General features: G+C 33.8%; 2 protein-coding genes across 2 annotated transcripts in view; one reads left to right on the top strand and one right to left on the bottom strand.

The window, feature by feature from the left end:
- IMMP2L (inner mitochondrial membrane peptidase subunit 2) overlaps window positions 1–19638 on the top strand; it is a 421899-nt gene that overhangs the window by 160397 nt on the left and 241864 nt on the right. The gene's annotated exons all lie outside the window — the stretch shown is intronic.
- Window positions 8231–19638, bottom strand: part of LRRN3 (leucine rich repeat neuronal 3) — a 34614-nt gene continuing 23206 nt past the window's right edge. The window contains exon 2 of the mRNA XM_017817872.1: window positions 8231–11179. Coding sequence (XP_017673361.1) covers window positions 8702–10828 — 2127 coding nt within the window. The 5' untranslated portion in view covers window positions 10829–11179 and the 3' untranslated portion in view covers window positions 8231–8701. The remainder of the gene's footprint in view (window positions 11180–19638) is intronic.

Genomic DNA, 19638 nt, shown 5'->3' on the forward strand with positions numbered 1-19638 from the left:
AATTAGTGTTGTCAGATTGACAAGGATTTTGTCTTCTCCTCCAGGTCATTGATAAAGCGTTAAGCAGGTTAAATCCCCAAATAGAACCCTGAGGAACACCATTTGCAACTGGTCTTTAAACAGTACAAATCATGGACCACTACCCCTGGAGCGTGGAGTGATGTTGTCCAGACTACCATGGCTAGTACTGTGTATTTTAGCATCTTTGTGTATGCAATCTAGGTGGGAATGATATTAATAGCCTTTCCGTCAAACTAATAATGTTGAAATGCACTTGGACCCAAACTAGAAAAGCCTTGAAGTGCTTCACAGTACTTTATGGACTTCCTAACTCAGATCTCTCCAAATTGCATCCAAGAGACATCTTTACGTGTAAATATATCTTCAGAGACTCAACAGATTAGCTCTCTTTTGGATACAGACACCTAGTTGGCTTATTCAGTCTCACTTCCAAGTTTTCACTGAGTTTTCAATTAGTTTACTAATAGTTGTAAAATGGGTTAAAAAAAAAGCATTCTTTTTTTTAAAAAGAAAAGGTTTCTGTTACTGTATTCTGACTGAGTCTTTTACATCAGTCAGTATTTTTGTATATAACTTAAATATATTGACTTGTATAAAGTTATATTAATTAATATTAAACACAATCATTCTTGTTTTCCCTCTTTCCTCTTCTTAATTTAATTGGTTTTGTTTTTTTGTTATCCCCTCTACTCCTGGTCTTCCCTTCTGTTTTTCTTCAAGCTTTTATTCTTTGAGACAATGATTGGCTTCTTTTTGGTGGAGTAAGCTTGCTTTGGACATGATTTAGAACAAACTTGAATGCATTCCAGTGTCTTTTGTTATTGCCTTTAAATGGATTTTTAGTTAATCCTTTAGAATTAATTATTTTTAAAGAACTTTGAGGCTTCTTAAAAACAACAATTGAAATTGCTGTGGTGCTGGTAATTTTTAGAAAAATCACAGTCCTTAATTAGTTATTAGTTGCATTATAATTGATACTGTTAAGCAACTCCTGGACCTTGAGCTCCGCCTTTAATTAGAGGCAGCAGTGTCTCCTTCCCTCTGAGATTTCTTTATGAAAGTATTTTGCTTAATAACAAGGGTTATCAGCTTCCAATTGTCTTCTGAATGAAACCTCCCAAATGACACTACCTGTCACTGCCTTCCTCATATTAGACAGAATTTCCAAGCATGCTCTTTTTCATTGCTTAAGCACTTTTTTTTTTCACTTTCTTATAAATATTTTTGTACTGCTTGTTTTACAAATCGTATTGTAACTTTTTCCTTGACTCTTGGTAAATTATGTCTCATAATATGAAACAACCTTATGAAAAAAAGGTCGAGCTTCCTACCTTTAATGATTGTGTCTCCAGGATGGGCTGTCAGACTGTGTCTTCACTTGCTCCTTTTCAACTGTTTTCCCTGTACCATTCCTCTATCCTACTTTTCCCCTTCACCATCATTAAAATTACTTGTAGCACCTCTTCATTCCTTCAACTTATTTTTTCTCATATTTATTAAGTTGATGATGTTGCAAACTTGTTCTTTTAGCAATTTTCTCCTCACTGGAGACATTTTTACAACTCTCAGAAGGTTTGTTCTAAAATATTTGTACCATCCTATGTTACGCTTTGGTTTTTACCTTTGACTTTTCTACCTTTGAGTATCTAAGGTTTCTGGTTTTTTTCCTCACTTACATGGTCTGTACTTTATTTGTTAGCAACACATTATAAGGTTTGTAATTTACCATTTTTTGTTTTAAACCATTTTTTTCTTTTCTCAAATTTTCTATTTTCTGAATATTTATGCAATAGTTTCCACACTCCTGTTTAAGGTAAGCCCCTACTCACCATAAAGTCATCACATTACACGTAAAGTTTGGAGTATTTAGTGTAAGTGTTCTAGCAAGAGGCATTTAGATTGTTTTATACATATCCAGTGTGGTAGAATGTTAATTTTGGCAAGGGAAAAGTAGAGTTCTGTGCCAGAATGATAAAGAAGTGGTATCTTACAGTAATTTAGAATATATTGTATGGCATATTATTTCCTTTGTAGTTAGATAATATCTGAACATACCAAAAATTTCTTTCCTGGTTCTTAATTTCCTACACTATCCAGTATTTCTTTGATGGTTATGAAATTAGTCCTGAAACAGATGCTCTCCACAAAATATTCTATTCTAAGCATTTTAATTAAATAATATTTTTTTTCCCATTTTGTCTTAATTAAAAATATATGTAATGTTTTCAATTAAATGAATGACATATATTGCACTTACACTGTCTTTAGTAGAGCTGTGCAGACGCAAATTTGTGAGGGCTCTCAGGTGGATAGGTTCATATGGCCAGGCTTTGGCTCATCCAGGGACACACTTTGTAATGTCCAAAACACCTTAACAGGTTAGAGACTAGGATGTTAATTTCAATGGGAATTACACACTGAAATGCTTTTGCTAAATGAGGGAAGTACTGGCGCACCCTTGTCTACCACCCAATGTGGTAGAGGAAAAACCCACAACTCTTTGACAATATATTTCTGTTTCTTTTATTCTAAACTCTTAGTTAATTGCAGGGGGTTTTATCTTTGGTGTATGTGTGTTGGTGGGACATGTTTTTTGGTATATAGCTTATAAATTTTATATGCTTTTGAAAGGCTGGCTGGATAATAAGATTATTCTCTTTCTGTTTTCTCTTTCTAATAATCCAGACGTTGTAAAAGTTACAAGTAACTTCAAATTACTCTACCTGTAGTCGACATCCTCCATTTAAATCAGCTTTCCTAATACCAAGGGAGAGAAAGGGAGCTTTAGTTAGCATAATAGCATTTAAGCAGAGCTGATGATGAAGTGGGTTGGGGAATAGACTTCAGAGTTTTCAGGGTTGCAATTTTCCTCTGGCTACACTTGAAATTTATCCTCAAATCCAAAAAACAATTAATTTTTTTTTCTTTTTTTCCCCCTTTCATTAAGAATTATAAAATGATAACAAATATCATAGACAAGGATACTCTGTACGTAGCCTGGGAAATAGGGTACTCTGACAGTAGTCTAGTTCATAGGAGCCTTAGAAAAAGATGAAGTATTACTGAAGTAGAAAATAGGTAAAAAGGAGGGCTACTGCTATGATTTTGTGTAAGAGCTAACTAGATTAATGCTAAATGAAGGAAAGAAATGTGAAGGGTGAAAGTGAGGTTGAATTTCTTGGAAGGAAGAAAAGAAAGTAATTTTTAATTGGGCTTTAACAGCCCGAAAAGCAACAAGGTGAATTGGACATGATAATGGAAATATATATTTACAAGTGTTGTGATAGTGGACAGTCCTATTCCAGATTTGTCAAACTAAAAGTCTGGAAGTTATCAGGATACAGTTCATCCTAGCTTGGATAATGAAATCCTCTTACACAGCTGTAGAAGAATTGGACTTGAAATAGTGGTGTGTGTCATATATTTTAGGTATTGATAGTTGAACTTTTGCAAGCAGGTATTTTAGGAAAAAGCATTGTTTCATATTTTGGAATACATTGTGTGATACATGAATATTCAATATAGCACTTAGTTTGCTAAAAATTGGAATGCACTTATCATGAATACCTGTAGAGCGATTATGAAATAAATTATGTAAGACTTTAACATCCCATTTTATATTAATTGTTAAGGGAAGATTAAATTAATCTAAGAGACTACAATTGATAGTAACAGTTTGATTTAATTTAATCCTTTTATTACCTGGTATGTAAAGGAAAACATAGCTGATTACCTGTAATCCAATGATGGTTTTTGCTTTGCTGTAGTAGTGAGACTATGAATGGTTCGGTTTTATTTGGCATAGTTACTGGACATTTTGCACTTAATTAAAAGTAATAATTCTTACTCTATTTGTAGCCCTTCTATATTCCATTTAAATGTTAGAATGTATAGGAGTAGATGACTTTCATCATCTGGTTTTGTGGCCTATAAAATCATTCCACCATTATGTCAAAGCATCTTTTAGCTATCTTTAATAGTCTTTAGACAATAACCCACTTTCTTTGGTGCTATAAGGGATTCAGCTGTATGTTTTTAAGGTTAGCTGATGTTAGTGCTAGAGACAGAAACAAGAAAAAATTATAAATCTTAACAGCACAGAGTAAAAATTAATTAAAAAAAATAAGATTTTCTGACAAGATTCTGCCCTCAAATGTTATTCCCAACAGCCATCTCAAGGAATCTGACTTGTGCTCACTTGCTAAATGACAAAACTGTAAGCCCTTTGACCTGTAAAATGTAGTACATAACTGCCGAAAGGTTTTCTTTATAGAATCTAGGTCTGGACTGGAAGAAATGTGTATAGATGAAGACATCAGCACTGAATTTTATGTAGTTTTGTGATCCAAAAACATTATGGCTATTTGGAGCACAGTGTGAAATTGTCATCAACATGGATAACGAACAATACGTAAGAGTAAGGCAGATGGAGTTGTTTTCCACTTATCTAAACTGTAATGTTGAAAAGAACATCAGCTATTTTGGGATCAGGAATAGGCCATCTGCCCAAATTGCCTGCCCTTTCAGCTTTATCTTACTCCCATATTATTATTTTCATCTGAATGTCATTACGTTTTTCTGCTTTGTTTCCTTGAGAGATGCTTCATCTCATTAGCTGATCAGCTTGACATCACATTTTAAGGTCTTTCTTTAATATTTTTTATTTCTCTATTCAAATATTTTGCCTTCAAATATGATGTTACTTTGGTGATTTTTTTACTAGGTCAGACAACATCCGTCCTTACTGACAGCATAGAAAATGTGATGAAGAAGCCACGGGGATCATGGAAGGGAACAGAGCATTTGTATCAAGGCAAAGAAAAGGACTTTAGGAAAAAGAGTCTAAAAATAATTGAAGCCAAGAGACAGAAAAATAGGCAAGTGAGAGAGATTTGTAAAAAGCATTTTTTAGCTGCCAGAGGAATTTAATTTGTAGTTTTCAGCTTTGTCTGAAGGAAGGAATGACTTAATAAAAGATTCAGTTGCTTTGAAGGTACTTCAATATAACCGCAGCTTTATATATCTCTGAGAATATTGTAGTCAAGTAGGTACAGGTACACTACATTAATTTAAAGTTTTTCTTGAGTGTTCAAAAGAACAAGTCCTTTAAACATATTGTTCAATTGGCTTAACCTTCTATCTCTTTTTGATCACCCTGGCTATACAAATGAAATATTACTTAATGTAACCAGAAAGATAACATAACCATAGTCAGCCATGTACTATAAGGTCTGTTTTCATTATTCATTACTAGTTCTACTGTATGCTTATGCTATTTACAAAGGATGCTTGTCTATTTTGTCTCAGAATACTTAAGTGCAGCTAATCATGGACAGAATCTAGTCTGATACTTTATATTATTTTCACACTGCCTTATAATGCAAGCATTGAAGAAGACTCAACTCCTTTAGAATGTTTATTGAACGTAAAGTGAATAGCTCAAGTCTCAGTTCCAAAGCACAGTTCTCACTAGACAGGTTATGATTATATATTTTAACATTCCAATCATGCAAATCTTGCCAACTTTCAGTAATTAATTTTTCCATATAAATAATTGCAAATTTCTTGTTTAATATTGAACTTCTATAGTTGTCATATGTATAAATGAAGTTTGGTATTTTTTTTCCTTTAATCTTCACAAACTTTGTAATCTAGATTAATTTTTGTCCTTTTTGTGTCTTGATTTTATGTTTACTGAATGTTTAGATAATCTCTCTTGTTTTTATAATCCCTTTTTCTGTTGTAGCTTAGCATTTTCCCTGAGTATCTATGTAGCCTTTTCCTGAGAAAATTGGTTTCAATTATTTCCAGTGGTATTAAGCTGAAAGCTGTTCAAATGACACATTTGGTACATTATTAAACTGACCTACCAAAAAAGTTGATTTGGAAGGTCAATCAATATTTGAGAAAGATGCGGGTTGTTTCTTTTCCTACCTAACAGTTCATTCCAGTACGTTTTTACTGCTGCTCATGGAACTCAAAGATGCTCTTAAATGATCACATGTATCTATCACTTCCCCAACAATTTGATTCAAGATGTGTTTCTGTAAGGTATGTTGTGATGAAGTCTCATGATCTTCAGTAGGTAACACCAGTAATTTTTTTTTACTCTGGATATGTTTCTAGTCATCCTATTTCTTACTTCTAGAAAAACTGCATGCAATTGTTAAACTGTTTCCAAGCATTTTTTCTCATCTTTAGCATGAGGTGAATTTTCAGTCTCTTTTTTGCCTCTAGTGGTTTGTGCTCAATGGCTATCTTCTCTATCCCATTTAACTATATCCTTCAAAATGTCTTCTGAAGTTTTAATAATGAACTTTTCATACTTATTATACACTTTCTGCTATGTAAAATTTCTTGTCTTGTCAGTGCCACACATCCACTCCATTCAGTTCAATAATATGAATGCTTTTCTTTCTTAAGTCTGACAGAGTGATGCTTTTCAGTTTTTTTCTCTCAGCTCTTCTAGGACTGTCTAGTATGTGAACTTATTTTCTATACTGTATAGAAATCCCTTTCAGAAATGTCTCTTCTATCTTCAGATAACAAATACTATCTTAAAGATTATTGTTGATCATTGTGTCTTTTCTATTCCTGGCCAGCACAAGATTGTGGGAAGGACCTCCATTTCTCTTTTAAGTTTTCTTGAGGTCACTGTTTCAGGTTACAGAAGCAGAATGAGTTTTATTAGTGGATTTTGGAAATGGAAATTTCCTTTTAGGATATAAAATAACATTTTTTCTGCAATCTTTTATCTAAGTTTTTTTAGGTAGTGTTTGGAGCTGTGATTTCACAGCACTGTAGCTAAACTAGAAACTGAAATGTACATATATAAGTGAGCATTTGGCTGTGTTAGCTGATGAAATATTGGAATTTATTTTTGTAAATGTTTTACCAAGAAGTAAATGCTTAATCTTTTTATGAATAGAACACTACCTTTCAGTAGCTGACAGAAAAAAGTAAGATAAACTAATTAAAATGTCTTTTCAGTATTGTATTTTGGGTATTGCCTAGCCAGGTATTTTAAATGCTTATGTTTGTCTTCTCTCATTAGTAGTACATTTCAGAATAAGGTTTGCTGTCAAATGCCAAGGAGAAGTTAATCTATTTCTGAGTTACTATTTTCTGGTTTGAATAACCAGTAAGTATGGCTTTTAATGCATTGGATTCCTGAGAGATATCTTTTAAATAAATGGAAACACAGGTGTGCAACAATGCTTTTCTGTTTCTGAGAAAATTAAATATAGTTTGTTGTCAGTTCCTACCTCCAATAAAGAGAGTAAACATGCCAATTAATGAAATACGTGAAAATTTTAGTCCTGTGCCTTATGTAGAAAAAACCACAACCTTCTGGTAAATGAAGAGATTATGAAGAAGTATATTATGCCACAACTAAGAAGTTATTTGTACATTTTTTTAACTAATTCTACTTTGCTGAAAAAATTGTTGCTAGATTTTTTTGGCATATGTTCATGAAATAATGCAAGTTAAATATGCACTAAGCTATTAAAGCTAGAAGATGGATTTATTACTTCCCAAGGACCTCAGGTTTATATAGGATATCTGTATTAGGAACAGCTATCCATTTTTATACACTGCTACCAAGGAATCCTACTGCTCACCTGTAGCTTCTGTGGGTATTTTGACATGGAGAATGTCTTTGGTCATGGAGAAATAATGAATCTTTTTAGAGATTTGTTAGGCTAATATCATGGAGATGTTTCTTTGTAGATATTAAAGATGTTATGTTTATATGGATAGTAAGTGGTTTACAGTACTGCCATGGAAAGCACTGCTATGTGTTCTACAAGAGACTACTTTTGTATAGTAATAAAGTAATGCAATACAGATATAATGAAATAAAGATCTGCAGACAGGCTCACATTTTGCTAAGAAAACAGAAGTGTTTCACACAGACGCATAAAAATGTATAAGTGGCCTCATCTCCAACATCCCTTTTGCCTTTAAAATGTTCTTAAAATAAATAGAATTTGATCAAAAACTACCACTAAATTTACGTTTCTGTTAGAAACATGTCGTACAACCTAAAAGCAGCAAAAATATCGTATGTGCTCAGATTAGCATTTAACAGGAGAATATGTAAGGAGATATTTTATCAGGCATTGGGATGACTTTGTTTATTGTCAGACAAGACCTACCAGAATGGTGGGATTTTTTTTTTTTTTAGAAACAAACAAGACCAGAACTATTTTGATTTTAATCAAAAATGTATTTTCTCATTAAAAAAATTCACATACTCACTGTGTCTACTCTACAGAATTTGTCCATTTCATTACACCATATGTCAATCCTAGTATATCTGTTCACTGCAAAAACTCGTGGCTAGTGTGTGTAATACAGCACAGGAGGAGGTATTGCTCAGTTCCACTACTTTTATGTAATAATTTAAAAAAACCAGAAAATGTTCTTGGCTACTTCCACTGTATTCCAGACTTAAAAGTCCCGTGAAAGTTCTAGAATATGAAGTTAATTGTATTTGGTTGGTAGAATACCCTTAGAAGCCAGTTAGTTAAAATTCTTCTCGGTATATATTCATTTGTTGGCAACAGCAAAGTCCAGGCATCTAGTTCCTAAGAGAAATACTTTTTCTTGTTGTTTTGTTCAACACAAATGCAGTCAGGGTTTTTTGTTTCAGAAATTGAGTGTTATAGTGACATATTTATGACATATTGTTTGGTACACCTATTACAGTTGCTTTTACTTCCGTTGCTGTGCTTTTTTCTTTGCCCATATCCCAAAGAGTGATTAGAGGAGGATAAAGCTCATTGAATTGAAGGGTTTGTTTCTTCACATAATTCCTTAGATAGCTGTGTCCAATGCCATAGTTCATGTCTTGTGAGATGCAACTGTAGAGATATATCACAGAGATGATTCCCAAAAGAGCACCAAGGCAGGCAAGGAATCCTATTATGTTGTTCTTTTCATAGCCTTTCACTTTCAAGTCCAGTCCTTTTGTGGTTACGTTGACACATTGTTTCTTACTCTGTGAATAGATAGTGGGAATATCTATACAAATTTTGTATTCAGTTGAGGGATTTAGATGTGTAAGATTATACACCTTCATATCAGATGGTATTCGAGCGCTCTGTGCAGCCTGGGAGTCTTCAGCTTTCAGAAAGGCTGTCCATCTAACACTGGACTTCAGAACTTTAGAACTTGCTTTCCATGAAACCAAAACAGAATTAGATTTTATGTCTTTTATTTTAATATTTAAAGATCCATTGCTGTCCTGAGGGAAAGAGCCGTCCACTTTAATCATGACTGACTTTAGGTCTGCCCCAACTAAATTTGTTGCTATACATGTGTATAAGCCACTTTCTCTTTGTGTTACATCACGTATTTCTAAAGTTCCTTCGGAATGAACATAGTATTTATCAGAAATAGTATTAGGCAAAAGTTTGTGTCCTGAGGGTGTTATCCAGTAGATTTCAGGTTCTGGTTCTGCTGTTGCTCTGCAGTGTAAGGAAATATGGCTGCCAGCTTTTAAATCCAGAGTAGATGGAAAACTTTCAGGAGCTATAAGGGGGAGACAGATTTCCATCATTTCCCGGAAGTGTATCTGTCTCACATTCTGACCTTGGAATTCCGGAGGGTCTACACAGTACAGAGACTCTGGCTCCATGAAACGAATGTTTGTTTTATTCATGTTAATCCAGCGGATGACACAGTCACATCTGATGGGATTGCTGTGTATGCTGACTTCTTTGAGATTAGGCAAGGATTCTATTGTACTGCGGTACAGGGCACTCAGCGCATTGCTGTTGAGCATGAGCGATTCCAGCTTAGGAAGTCTGTAGAATGCATTGGGGTGAATGTATGATAATCTGGGGTTATTGGTAGCTTCTATTTTTCTTAAATCTGGCAGGTTGTCAACAGCAAGGCTATCTATAGAAATCAGTTCAGGCATGTTATTAATTCCTAACTCTTTTAGGTGCAGCATATTGCTAAAATCTCCTCGTCGTATTCTGTTAATGGGATTCTTATTTAGATCCAGAAATTTAAGATTTGTAGCCTTTTGAAGAGCAATGTGGGGCACTCTAACAAATCTGTTGTCATAAAAGGAAATGCTTTCTAAGTTGTCAAGGCCAGCCAAAGCATTATCCGGTATTTCAGTGAGATTTATACCTGCTAAAACTAGGCTGCGCAGATTGCTAAGAGGCTTGAAATTCATGTCTTCAATTCTGATAATTGGGTTTTCTCCAATCATGAGAATTTCAAGATTAGGAGTAGCTTCAAACCACTTTCTATTGATCACTTGCAGACCATTTGAATTGAGATGAAGTCTGAGAAGATTATTGAGGCCTATGAAAGCTCCTGGTGCAATCACAGAAAGCAGATTATGATTAATATAAAGCTCTTGTAAATTGTTGAGTCCAGAGAGACATTCTTCAGGGAGTTCAGTAAGTTTGTTTTCTTCAAGGTACACTGAAAGCAACTGTGGTATCTTTCTAAGATTAATACTGGTTACTGAGGATAAATTGTTCTGAGATAAATCTAAACCAGTTAAATTCACTGGGAAATCTACTGAATGTTCAATTTTTGCAATATTATTAGTTTGTAGAAGTAGAACTTGTGTGTCAGCAGGCAGTCTGGCTGGAAAATTAAAAAGACCTAAATCATTACAGTCCACTGTTGGAGCCTCCATGTACACAGACCTGGGGGTGAACCATGGCCTGATCTCACATACACAGGACTCTGGGCAGTCTGCTTTTTTTCCTACAGCTTGTAGTAGTGCAGTGGTAACTAGACTGAGAAGTAAATTAATTTTGTTTTGCATGTCCTTCATCTTAGCTCAGATATTCAGGAAAGTAACAGACCCTTTAGTATTCCACAATTACGGTCTTGGAATTCAGTATGACTTGGTCAATTAATAAAATACACACTTGCATTTATCAACTGATGATCGTGAAGGTCTTTCTTCCTGAGGTTAAGTGATAAATTTGTAACCAGCTTGTCCAGTAGTAAGAGGCATTTTGTGGAAATGAAGGTCACTCTGTCCTTGATGACATAAAATTGATGAGCTTTGTGAAGATGAAGCATGTATAGATGGTCATAGGAGATTAAGCAATTCATTTATTTAGTAGTATTAACTTCAAATCCCATGATTGATTAGTGTTTGCAGGAATGACAGGATGACCTAAAATATAAGAAGAGGAAATAATTAGTGTAAGACACTATAAAGTTATAAATTAATTTAGCCATCTTTTGCTCTCTACTGTTAATTATTGCAAGTAAGAAAAGAAAATGACTGTGGTGCCTGGAGTATTGTAGTGGTATCCAGATAGTATAAATTAAGTTAATATATCTTTAGACTTTTAGCTTCTCATATATCCAGTGGAGCATTGTTCTACAGAAAGATGAAGATCCACAGAGTATAAAGTAAAATATATCAGTGAGATTTTTCTACATATTTTATCCTCTTTTAATTTTTTATTTTTTTTATCATTAGAAACAGACTGATTTCTTTTGGCTTTGAGAATGTAAATACTGAGCAAAATCCTACAGATCATGAATATTTAACTTTTGAACATGAAGTTTAGAAATATAAAGAACATAATTTATGTGTAATCAAAGGAAAACGGAATAGTTGGATTAATACACATTCCTAATGATGGCGTTCTTAGGCAAACCTGTGAGATATTTATACAAAAATATACAAAATTGATAATCCACAGGTTTTATAATTTTTATTTCTTTTTGTAGCTGCTTATTTTCCTTTTTATCTTAAGTACTAATTAGAAAGAAATATGTACCTTATAATAAATAGCTTGCCATCTTGGCAAATTCAGACTACTCACTGGCTTTCTTATTCGGGCTTTAATAACCTCAATTGCAAAGCATAATAACAGAAAAGTGTCTTTAGAGTGATAAGGGAAAAAAATCTACACTGCAATTGCTTCTTTGGTCTGTAGCTCTGCAAAAATCTGAAATTTCCAAATTGTGTTCATGTCCCAAATTATAGTAAAGACTGAAACCATAGCATCCTGAGGCATCAAATGTGTGCTCCCCAGATTTTTGGTGTGTACTTGCTTTTTGTGGAGTAAAATAAATCCAACTCTGAGTGTACCTTTTGTTCCAAAGCATGTAGTACCAAAGCTTCTGTGTTTTCGTATATAATGTAGTACACATTAACTGCTTCATTTACTTCAGAATATAGCCTTTACACTTAACTTTACCAAGACTTTGTTTACAAAGACTGTTGTGCTATACGTATTTATGTCCTGTCTCCCCTTGCCTCTAGTGTTAAAATTGACAGTGACATTGTTTACAAACTGTAAGGTAAGATCAATGCTTCATTGACATTGATAAATAACTTTTGAGGTGTTGCTGGTATAGATAGAGAGAATTGCAAAAGTTAATTGTCGAGCATTTGAATTTTAGGTTTCCTTTCCAGGCCCAGGAGGATTGAGCATATCTACCACCTATGCATTCCATATCAACTCCAGAGGAAGGGTGTTGGACCATGCAAAGTAACAAGAGCATTGGGCCAATTTGAAGTACATTTGGCAAAGTTTTGAGGTTGCTGTTTGTGCTATTTGCATTTAAGGACATTTAGTGTTTTATTTTAATGTGTAAGTTTATTAATAGAGTGAACAGACAATATGTGAGATAAACATACAGAAAACATTCTGCTGTTTTGAGGATCAATAATATGTTTTTATCCACATGACTCAGTTTATACTGAAATGCAAAGACATCCTGACTGAAACAGTGAAAGTAGAATCTGTTCCTTTGTTCTGGGAAATGAGATGAACTTGAGGCTTGCAGAAAAATAAAGATTTGTGTTTAACAGTTAATGCCTGTAACTTGCTCTTAATTTTGCCAGGAGGAGGCAAAGTGATACCCCCATGTGGAGTACTGTCATATTTACTAAAGATCTCAGTAGAAATCATTCTATGACAAATGCATGGATGTAATTTCCTATGTAGCGAGAAAAGAGGATAGCCATGGGTGGGGAATTTTTTTAAGTCACATTCTCGATGCACTTTCTAAAGCATGTTTCCCCTTGACTTCTGTATTTTTATTTGGACTGTATATTAAAAATGTTTCCGTAGGCATGACAGATACAAAATATAAATTTCAGTTGATTGAAAGGTCATTGTAAATTAGTTGAAATTCAACAGATTGCTAGTGCAGGTATCTCAGCCTTTTGATTCCGCTATGATGCTCAGGGACTTCTGCTAGGTAGAGGTACTTGAGAAAGTATTCTGGGAAAGCCTAATTCTGTAGCTGACCGCGTTCTCCGTTCCTCCCTGGAAATTTGCTATTGGCCACTGTGAAACATAGAGTGTGGACCAAGATGGACTTTTCATGTGTGTCTCAGGCACCTGAGAGACTGTATCATTTAGAGCGCATTAACTACATTTTTGCATACCTATGAGCCAACATACTCCTGGATTTGCGTTATACTCCTCCTGATTTTATATTTCATTTTCTATGGGATTCTCAAGCCAAAAGTAAGGGCACTAGTGGATATTTCCATGTCATATATATTAGATAGGCTTTCTGCAAAAGGCAGCAAAAAAGAAGAGCTGAGAGATCCAGGCTGAAATTCTGCTTCGTTATGATTTAATCTGATGTCTTTCTCTTTCTGGTGAATGCTTTAGCTAATAAGTCACCAGCTCAAGCTCATATGGTGTTCTAGCATAAATCTTTCTTATTTCTTCAGTTAAAGTGCTTCTGCCTTGTGTAAAATATTCACTGGGGTTGAGTGGCTTGAATAACAGATTGTAGAATAATTTTGATACTCTCTTCCAGCCTGCAGCCATCATTCCAAAATATATTGTTTCACTTCAGAAAGATTTTTTATTTAAATAGTGTCATATCTGTGTTTTGTTTTACGTGAAAATTACTTGGTATAAGCTGTCATTCAGGGTGTGGAATAAAAGAATGTTTCTGGAGTAGAATGGACATCCATGGTGGCTTATGAGTCATGGAATCATAGAATAGAATATGTCATTTTGGAAGGGACCCATAAGAATCATTGAGTCCAACTGCCTGCTCCTGGCAGGACAACCTAAATCTAAATTATATGACTGTAGTACGCTTAATATGACCCAGTACACAGAAAAGTGAAGTAGTGAAATGAACAGCAAAAATTGTATATAACACTTTGAGTGGCAAAACATTTTTTTCTCCCTTTTGTTTATAATAGTATTGTAGTGTGACTCCAATATACAATTTTGACTAAGAATGTAAGAAAACATGGATTGTTGATATAAGTTTTCCAGTCGCACTTGAAGCAATCCAAGTCCAGAATCGAATTAAGCAGTATGACTGCTTAACTAGTTGTATTGATTATGTGTATCTGACTGTATGCAACTATTTTCCAGCCTTAAAATGTGTTCAAATCATTTTGAAGGGGGAAGTGAGCTGTCATTCACTGTAACAAAATAAACCTCATGTAAATTGCACTCAACAGCATAAACTGTATCCTAAGTTCAGTCTCCTTGAAGAATGTCACACAGATAAATGTTTGCACTGAAAAAATAAGCATTTAACTTTGTGTTACTTGGAACTTTTGGAATGCGTTGATTCTTTTTCTTCATTAATCTACCCATAATAGTAAATATGTACTGATAATGCTCTTATTAGCAGTAACTGTCAGAATTTTTATTAATGGCTTCTAGTGCTTTAAAGCAGAGTACTTTGTACCATCTAGAGTTGCATGTGAAAGTTTTGTATTTTCAATGGCCAGTTTTAAAGGTACTAATAAGGACAGAGAGGACCTGAAGGTTATTTGTCCTGTTCCTTTGAGTAGTATTTAAAGGAAAGAGCTTTACATACATGAAGGTTTCTGTGCAAAGGTAGATATTTCCTTTTGAAAAAAAATTCTTTCAAATAATGCAATTATGTCAGCATTAACTCTTGGTAGTGGATTTTGATGACGTCTCAATGACATTTGATGTAATGCAAGTGATTCTTAGAACTTGTACCTACAACTGTGCACACTAGAAAAGCCAGCAGAGATAAGGCTCAACAGGAGATGATTATCAGTAAGCTGAGATGTGAGATAAATGTTTCCACACAAGCAGCAGCAAGAACTGTGCATCATAGTTTTGGAGTCTTTGATGTAATTCTTTACCCAGCTACATTTGTAAATCTTTATGTGCACTCTGATTGTACATGTATTTCCTCATCCAGATGAAATGGTATGGTTTGCTTCCTATTGTCTGCAATTAAAAAGGCTAAATAGAGTCTATATGTAATACATTAGTATTGCTTATTAGTACTTATATTCAGTATTTTTATTATTGTTTTAATATTCTAGAACTTCTGTACTAAAACTGTTTAAATCATTGTAGACAGATTATTTTTCTCTGGAAGTCCATCCCTGTTGCCATCTATACTTACTGTCTTACTAAACATGGTGTGTCTCTTGCTTTTAAGGTATTAATTCTTGGTTTTAGAAAAATGCACCCTGTTGTGTGTGACTTTTTGCAGCCTAATTATCTCTTGTGTAAATGATGATTGGTATGCCTTAATTAGGTTTCTTTCATTTACTGCTACTGACAGCTGGAGCCTTGGTTTACAAGAGGGTATCACCATTATTTGAACTGGAAAAGACATTCAGTGAATGAATAAACTGAGCAGCGTTTCTCATCACTGGAGCAACAGACAGCTAAGAACCAAGTCAGAGTGGGCAGAAAGGAAAAGAAACACATCAGGTTTTGGCAATCAGTTTTTTCCACTTCAGCAGTTAGAGAGACAGTGATAAAACCTAAAAATGCAGCAGCTACAGCACGGTGTGCCCTCCTGGCAATAAGGCAAACCATTCGCTTCACAAGGACCAATTTAGAGGTGGCAAGCATTTTGAAAACACAGCTGTTCATACAAAGCTACCTTTCAAACACATCAACTGAAAGAACACTTCTTGTCATTATAACCACTTTGAGCAGTTCTATGGACAGAAATCTGGAAGTGTCACTGACCAAAAATTGGGCATGAGACACTTCATACCTCACTTGATTTTAGTTACAGCACTTAGGGTTTTTTTGGGTTTTCTAAGTATTGGTTATGGAAGTATACATACTTAGGTTTGAGCATTTACTATTTTTCTGATAATTTTATAAGTAATTTTTTCCTTGTTTATTCTATGGTCAAAACAACCAAAAAATGTTTCCTTGGGGAATTTTTTATTACAGTGGAATTAATAAAAAGAGTCACTATCTTATATATTTGACATATTTCACAAATTGACACAAAAATCTGAGTTGTTTTCTTTTGTCCTCTAGAAAAATGTAAGTAGGATATTTTTGCTGAAATGTGTACAGAAATTTGTGATTGAGGTAGGAGTAAGTTTAAATTAAAGCACAAAAAGTTTATAGATTTTCATAACAGAATTGGTTTTGAAAGAAAATATTTCTAGAAGTAAGCTCTACTAGCTGGTCTGATATGGTTACTGAAAATTATACAGATTCTGTAAAAATGGAAAGTATTTCTGCTAGCATATGTCGTCTTGCTTTCATTTCACTTTCTGGAGCAAAGGGTTTCATTTTGTTTCTCTTTACAAATACAAAATACCATGTCACTGTAATATGCTCTTAATGTTTTATATTCTTACATATAGCTAAGATATAGTCTCACATTGAAAGATAACGGAGGAATTTTGGAAATTAGTGTATTTCTGAGGTGTTCAGCTTGGGCAGCTGACAGTATCAGATGACAGCTGGAATTTCAGTCCCAAGGTGAAAATCTCAAAAGTGAGTATCTGAAATATTTGGATATTTTTGAAAAATTTGACAAGGTCTCTCTGTTGGGACTTTGACTAATTTTGGAAATCTGCTTTACTCTTTTTCTAATGATTGATTTTTAGGTCTTCAGCCTGACCCTGAATAGCATTATGTAGAAGATGTAAAGGAAATGGCAAAGCTACTGGTATTTAGCCTTTGAAGCAATTGGAACTATCTGAATAATTATTTCAGCATATGTGTTTATATTTATTTTGTGAGCTTGTTATGCATCCTTTTTATTTTTCTCCTTATTTGGAATAAATTTGCCTGAGGGAAAGCTACAAGCTTAAAATGTTTAATATGACTGTAAAACCAGACAGGTTCTCATGCCTTATGCCATTATAAGAATGACAAGGTCTTATACATCATGAGAAGTTCTTTATATCCATAGACATTGTGTGCTTTGAGGTTACTTTAATGTACACATAAAGATAGATTCAGAAAAACATTATGATCGGCTAGACTTCCATGAGATTTACCATTTCTCACTAATTGAGGCTATTTGTTCTATTTTAGAATAAATTTCAATGGACTTAAATGAACATTTGGTAAAACCCACTTTTAAAAATGAGAGGATAGAAAAGATATAGCACTTGTTTCCTAACCTATTTTAAACTGGATTACCATGACTGACCATGGGATGGCAGATAACTGTGGGACTACCTGTGTGTGAAGTAAGGTGTTTGCCTATGAAAATCAAAAAGCTTAATAGATATAATATTTTTATTACTGTTATGCTGTCATCATCATCACTGTGCATTGGAGCTATAGTGGTGGATCAGGACCACACCAGCTTGTGTGCTCACTTGTTGCTAAACAAAACTCCACAGAGCTTAAAATTTAAACACAAGAAAAGGCAGAACTGATGATTCAGACAAGGCCAGAAAAAAAAAGTCACTATGACAATTTCTGAATATCTTTGGGTTTTTTCTTTTCCTTTAGCCGTAGTCTAGTAGTTTGCTATCATGATCCTGAATTACTTTTCTAAGCTTTGATTTTAGATTTTCCTTCTGTTGTTCTGTCTCTCATGTGCTTTTAACTTTTAATTGTACACTCTCTAGCCATTGAATACATCTGCCCTTTTTACAAATGTGGAAAGAAGACAAAAAGTTACTTTGATCACACAAAGGAATTAATCATTTCAGTAATTACAGTTCCTGCATATTTTTTTACTTCTGCTAATACAAAGTGCACAAAATAAGTTTTAGGTTTTTCTTTTTTTTTTTTTTTGAGTGAGCAGACAAGTTAGAAAATTATATTTATAATTTACAAGGTAATGAATTTCAATGGAATCTGCACATTGCTTTAACATTTGTGTTCTAAGCTATCATTCATCTTGTAATTTCTAATATGGCATGCCAAATCCAATTGCAATATATTTAATGTGTGTCCATTAAACTACATAAAATAATTTTATATACTTGGATTAAGAAAACTTTTGGAAAGAGTGTGAACTGCTTTTTATTTTATTTCTTCTTTTTAAATCAGATATTAAATGTATAATTCAGATATTTTTATCTACAGATGTAACATGTTGCTAGTATTACATATATATTTTCTAGTTGTCAGAGAAAACAGCAAGAATAAAATGTTACAAATAACTCCTCGAAATATTGAGATCTTTGGTATCCTTATTATAGTTCTTAGCCTCAGAAAGGTTTCGCCATGCAACTTATTTATCATTGCTAATATCGAGCAATTATGTCAAAAAAATGATGGCTGTTACTTGGGAAAGTAATGTGTTAGTTTAATTTAGATTTATTCGTACATGTTCAGCTTCTTTTTGACAGTTGTCATGTTAGCAGTGGAGAGGCACATATTGGCAGCTACCTAGGCACATAGTTGGCAAGAGAGCAGTCACGTTCTGGGTGTGGGTGCATGTACCCAGTTACCAGATGCTTCTAGCAGATGGCCAGAACTAAAGATATGAGAACAGTTTTGGCTTGATTTTCTAGAAAGCTACCATACTGATTCTGGGAGTCTGCAGTACACTTGACTAGTAAAAAAGCCTAGCCAAAATCCAGCAAAGCTATTGACAAATTCTGCATTTTTTTTCTCTGTGGCTCTTAAAATGTAAATATTAAATATGCCTAAGCCATAGAAATAGGTGTGTTCAGGTATTTGTAATAAAGACAGAAAAAAGTAGTGGCTCTACCTACCACATACTATTTCTCTTGGGAATTAATTTTTATTAATTAATTAATTTATTTCTTTATCTATCTATTTATTTAATTTATCAGGGGAAAAAGGTCACTTTAATAAATCTAGTGTAATAATAAACATGATAACTTTAGGAGTTACAATTTCTATTCCATATTTTTTCAGTAACAAAAATTTAGGCTTGGAAGACCTAAATTACTTTAAATTTTCAGTCTTTAATGGCAGACTCTTAATTTTTGGTGAATTCACTTTTTAGTTAATTGGTATCTTTCTGATTTGTTTTGAGACATGGTCATATCAACGGAAATGCCCTTACAATAATTTAAAATAATTTATGATTTCCAGTGTGCCCTGTATTGAATATCAACTATAATTGTCCTAAGATATAAATGGACTTAATGAATGCAGTTACATCAGGAGCATTCTGCTACTGTCTGAGCCAGTAATTGATGTATACTTAGAACACATTATGTGAAATTTGGTTTGAGATCCATAAAGTGAAAACATTTTTTGCTTGTCATTATAGTTAGCAGAAACCAAAACCCAAAAATAGTTTATTTTTGAGATGCCAGTAGTGGATGAGATATTTACTATGTCATGAATATTCCTACCATATTAGGATGAATTGCTTTAACCTTATAATTTTGAATATATTTGGTAATTACTTTCATTCTGAGCCACCTGGGGAACCAAGTTCACAATG

The sequence above is a fragment of the Lepidothrix coronata genome, unplaced genomic scaffold, assembly GCF_001604755.1.
Source record: "Lepidothrix coronata isolate B3197 unplaced genomic scaffold, Lepidothrix_coronata-1.0 Scaffold63, whole genome shotgun sequence".
Lineage (NCBI taxonomy): Eukaryota > Metazoa > Chordata > Aves > Passeriformes > Pipridae > Lepidothrix > Lepidothrix coronata.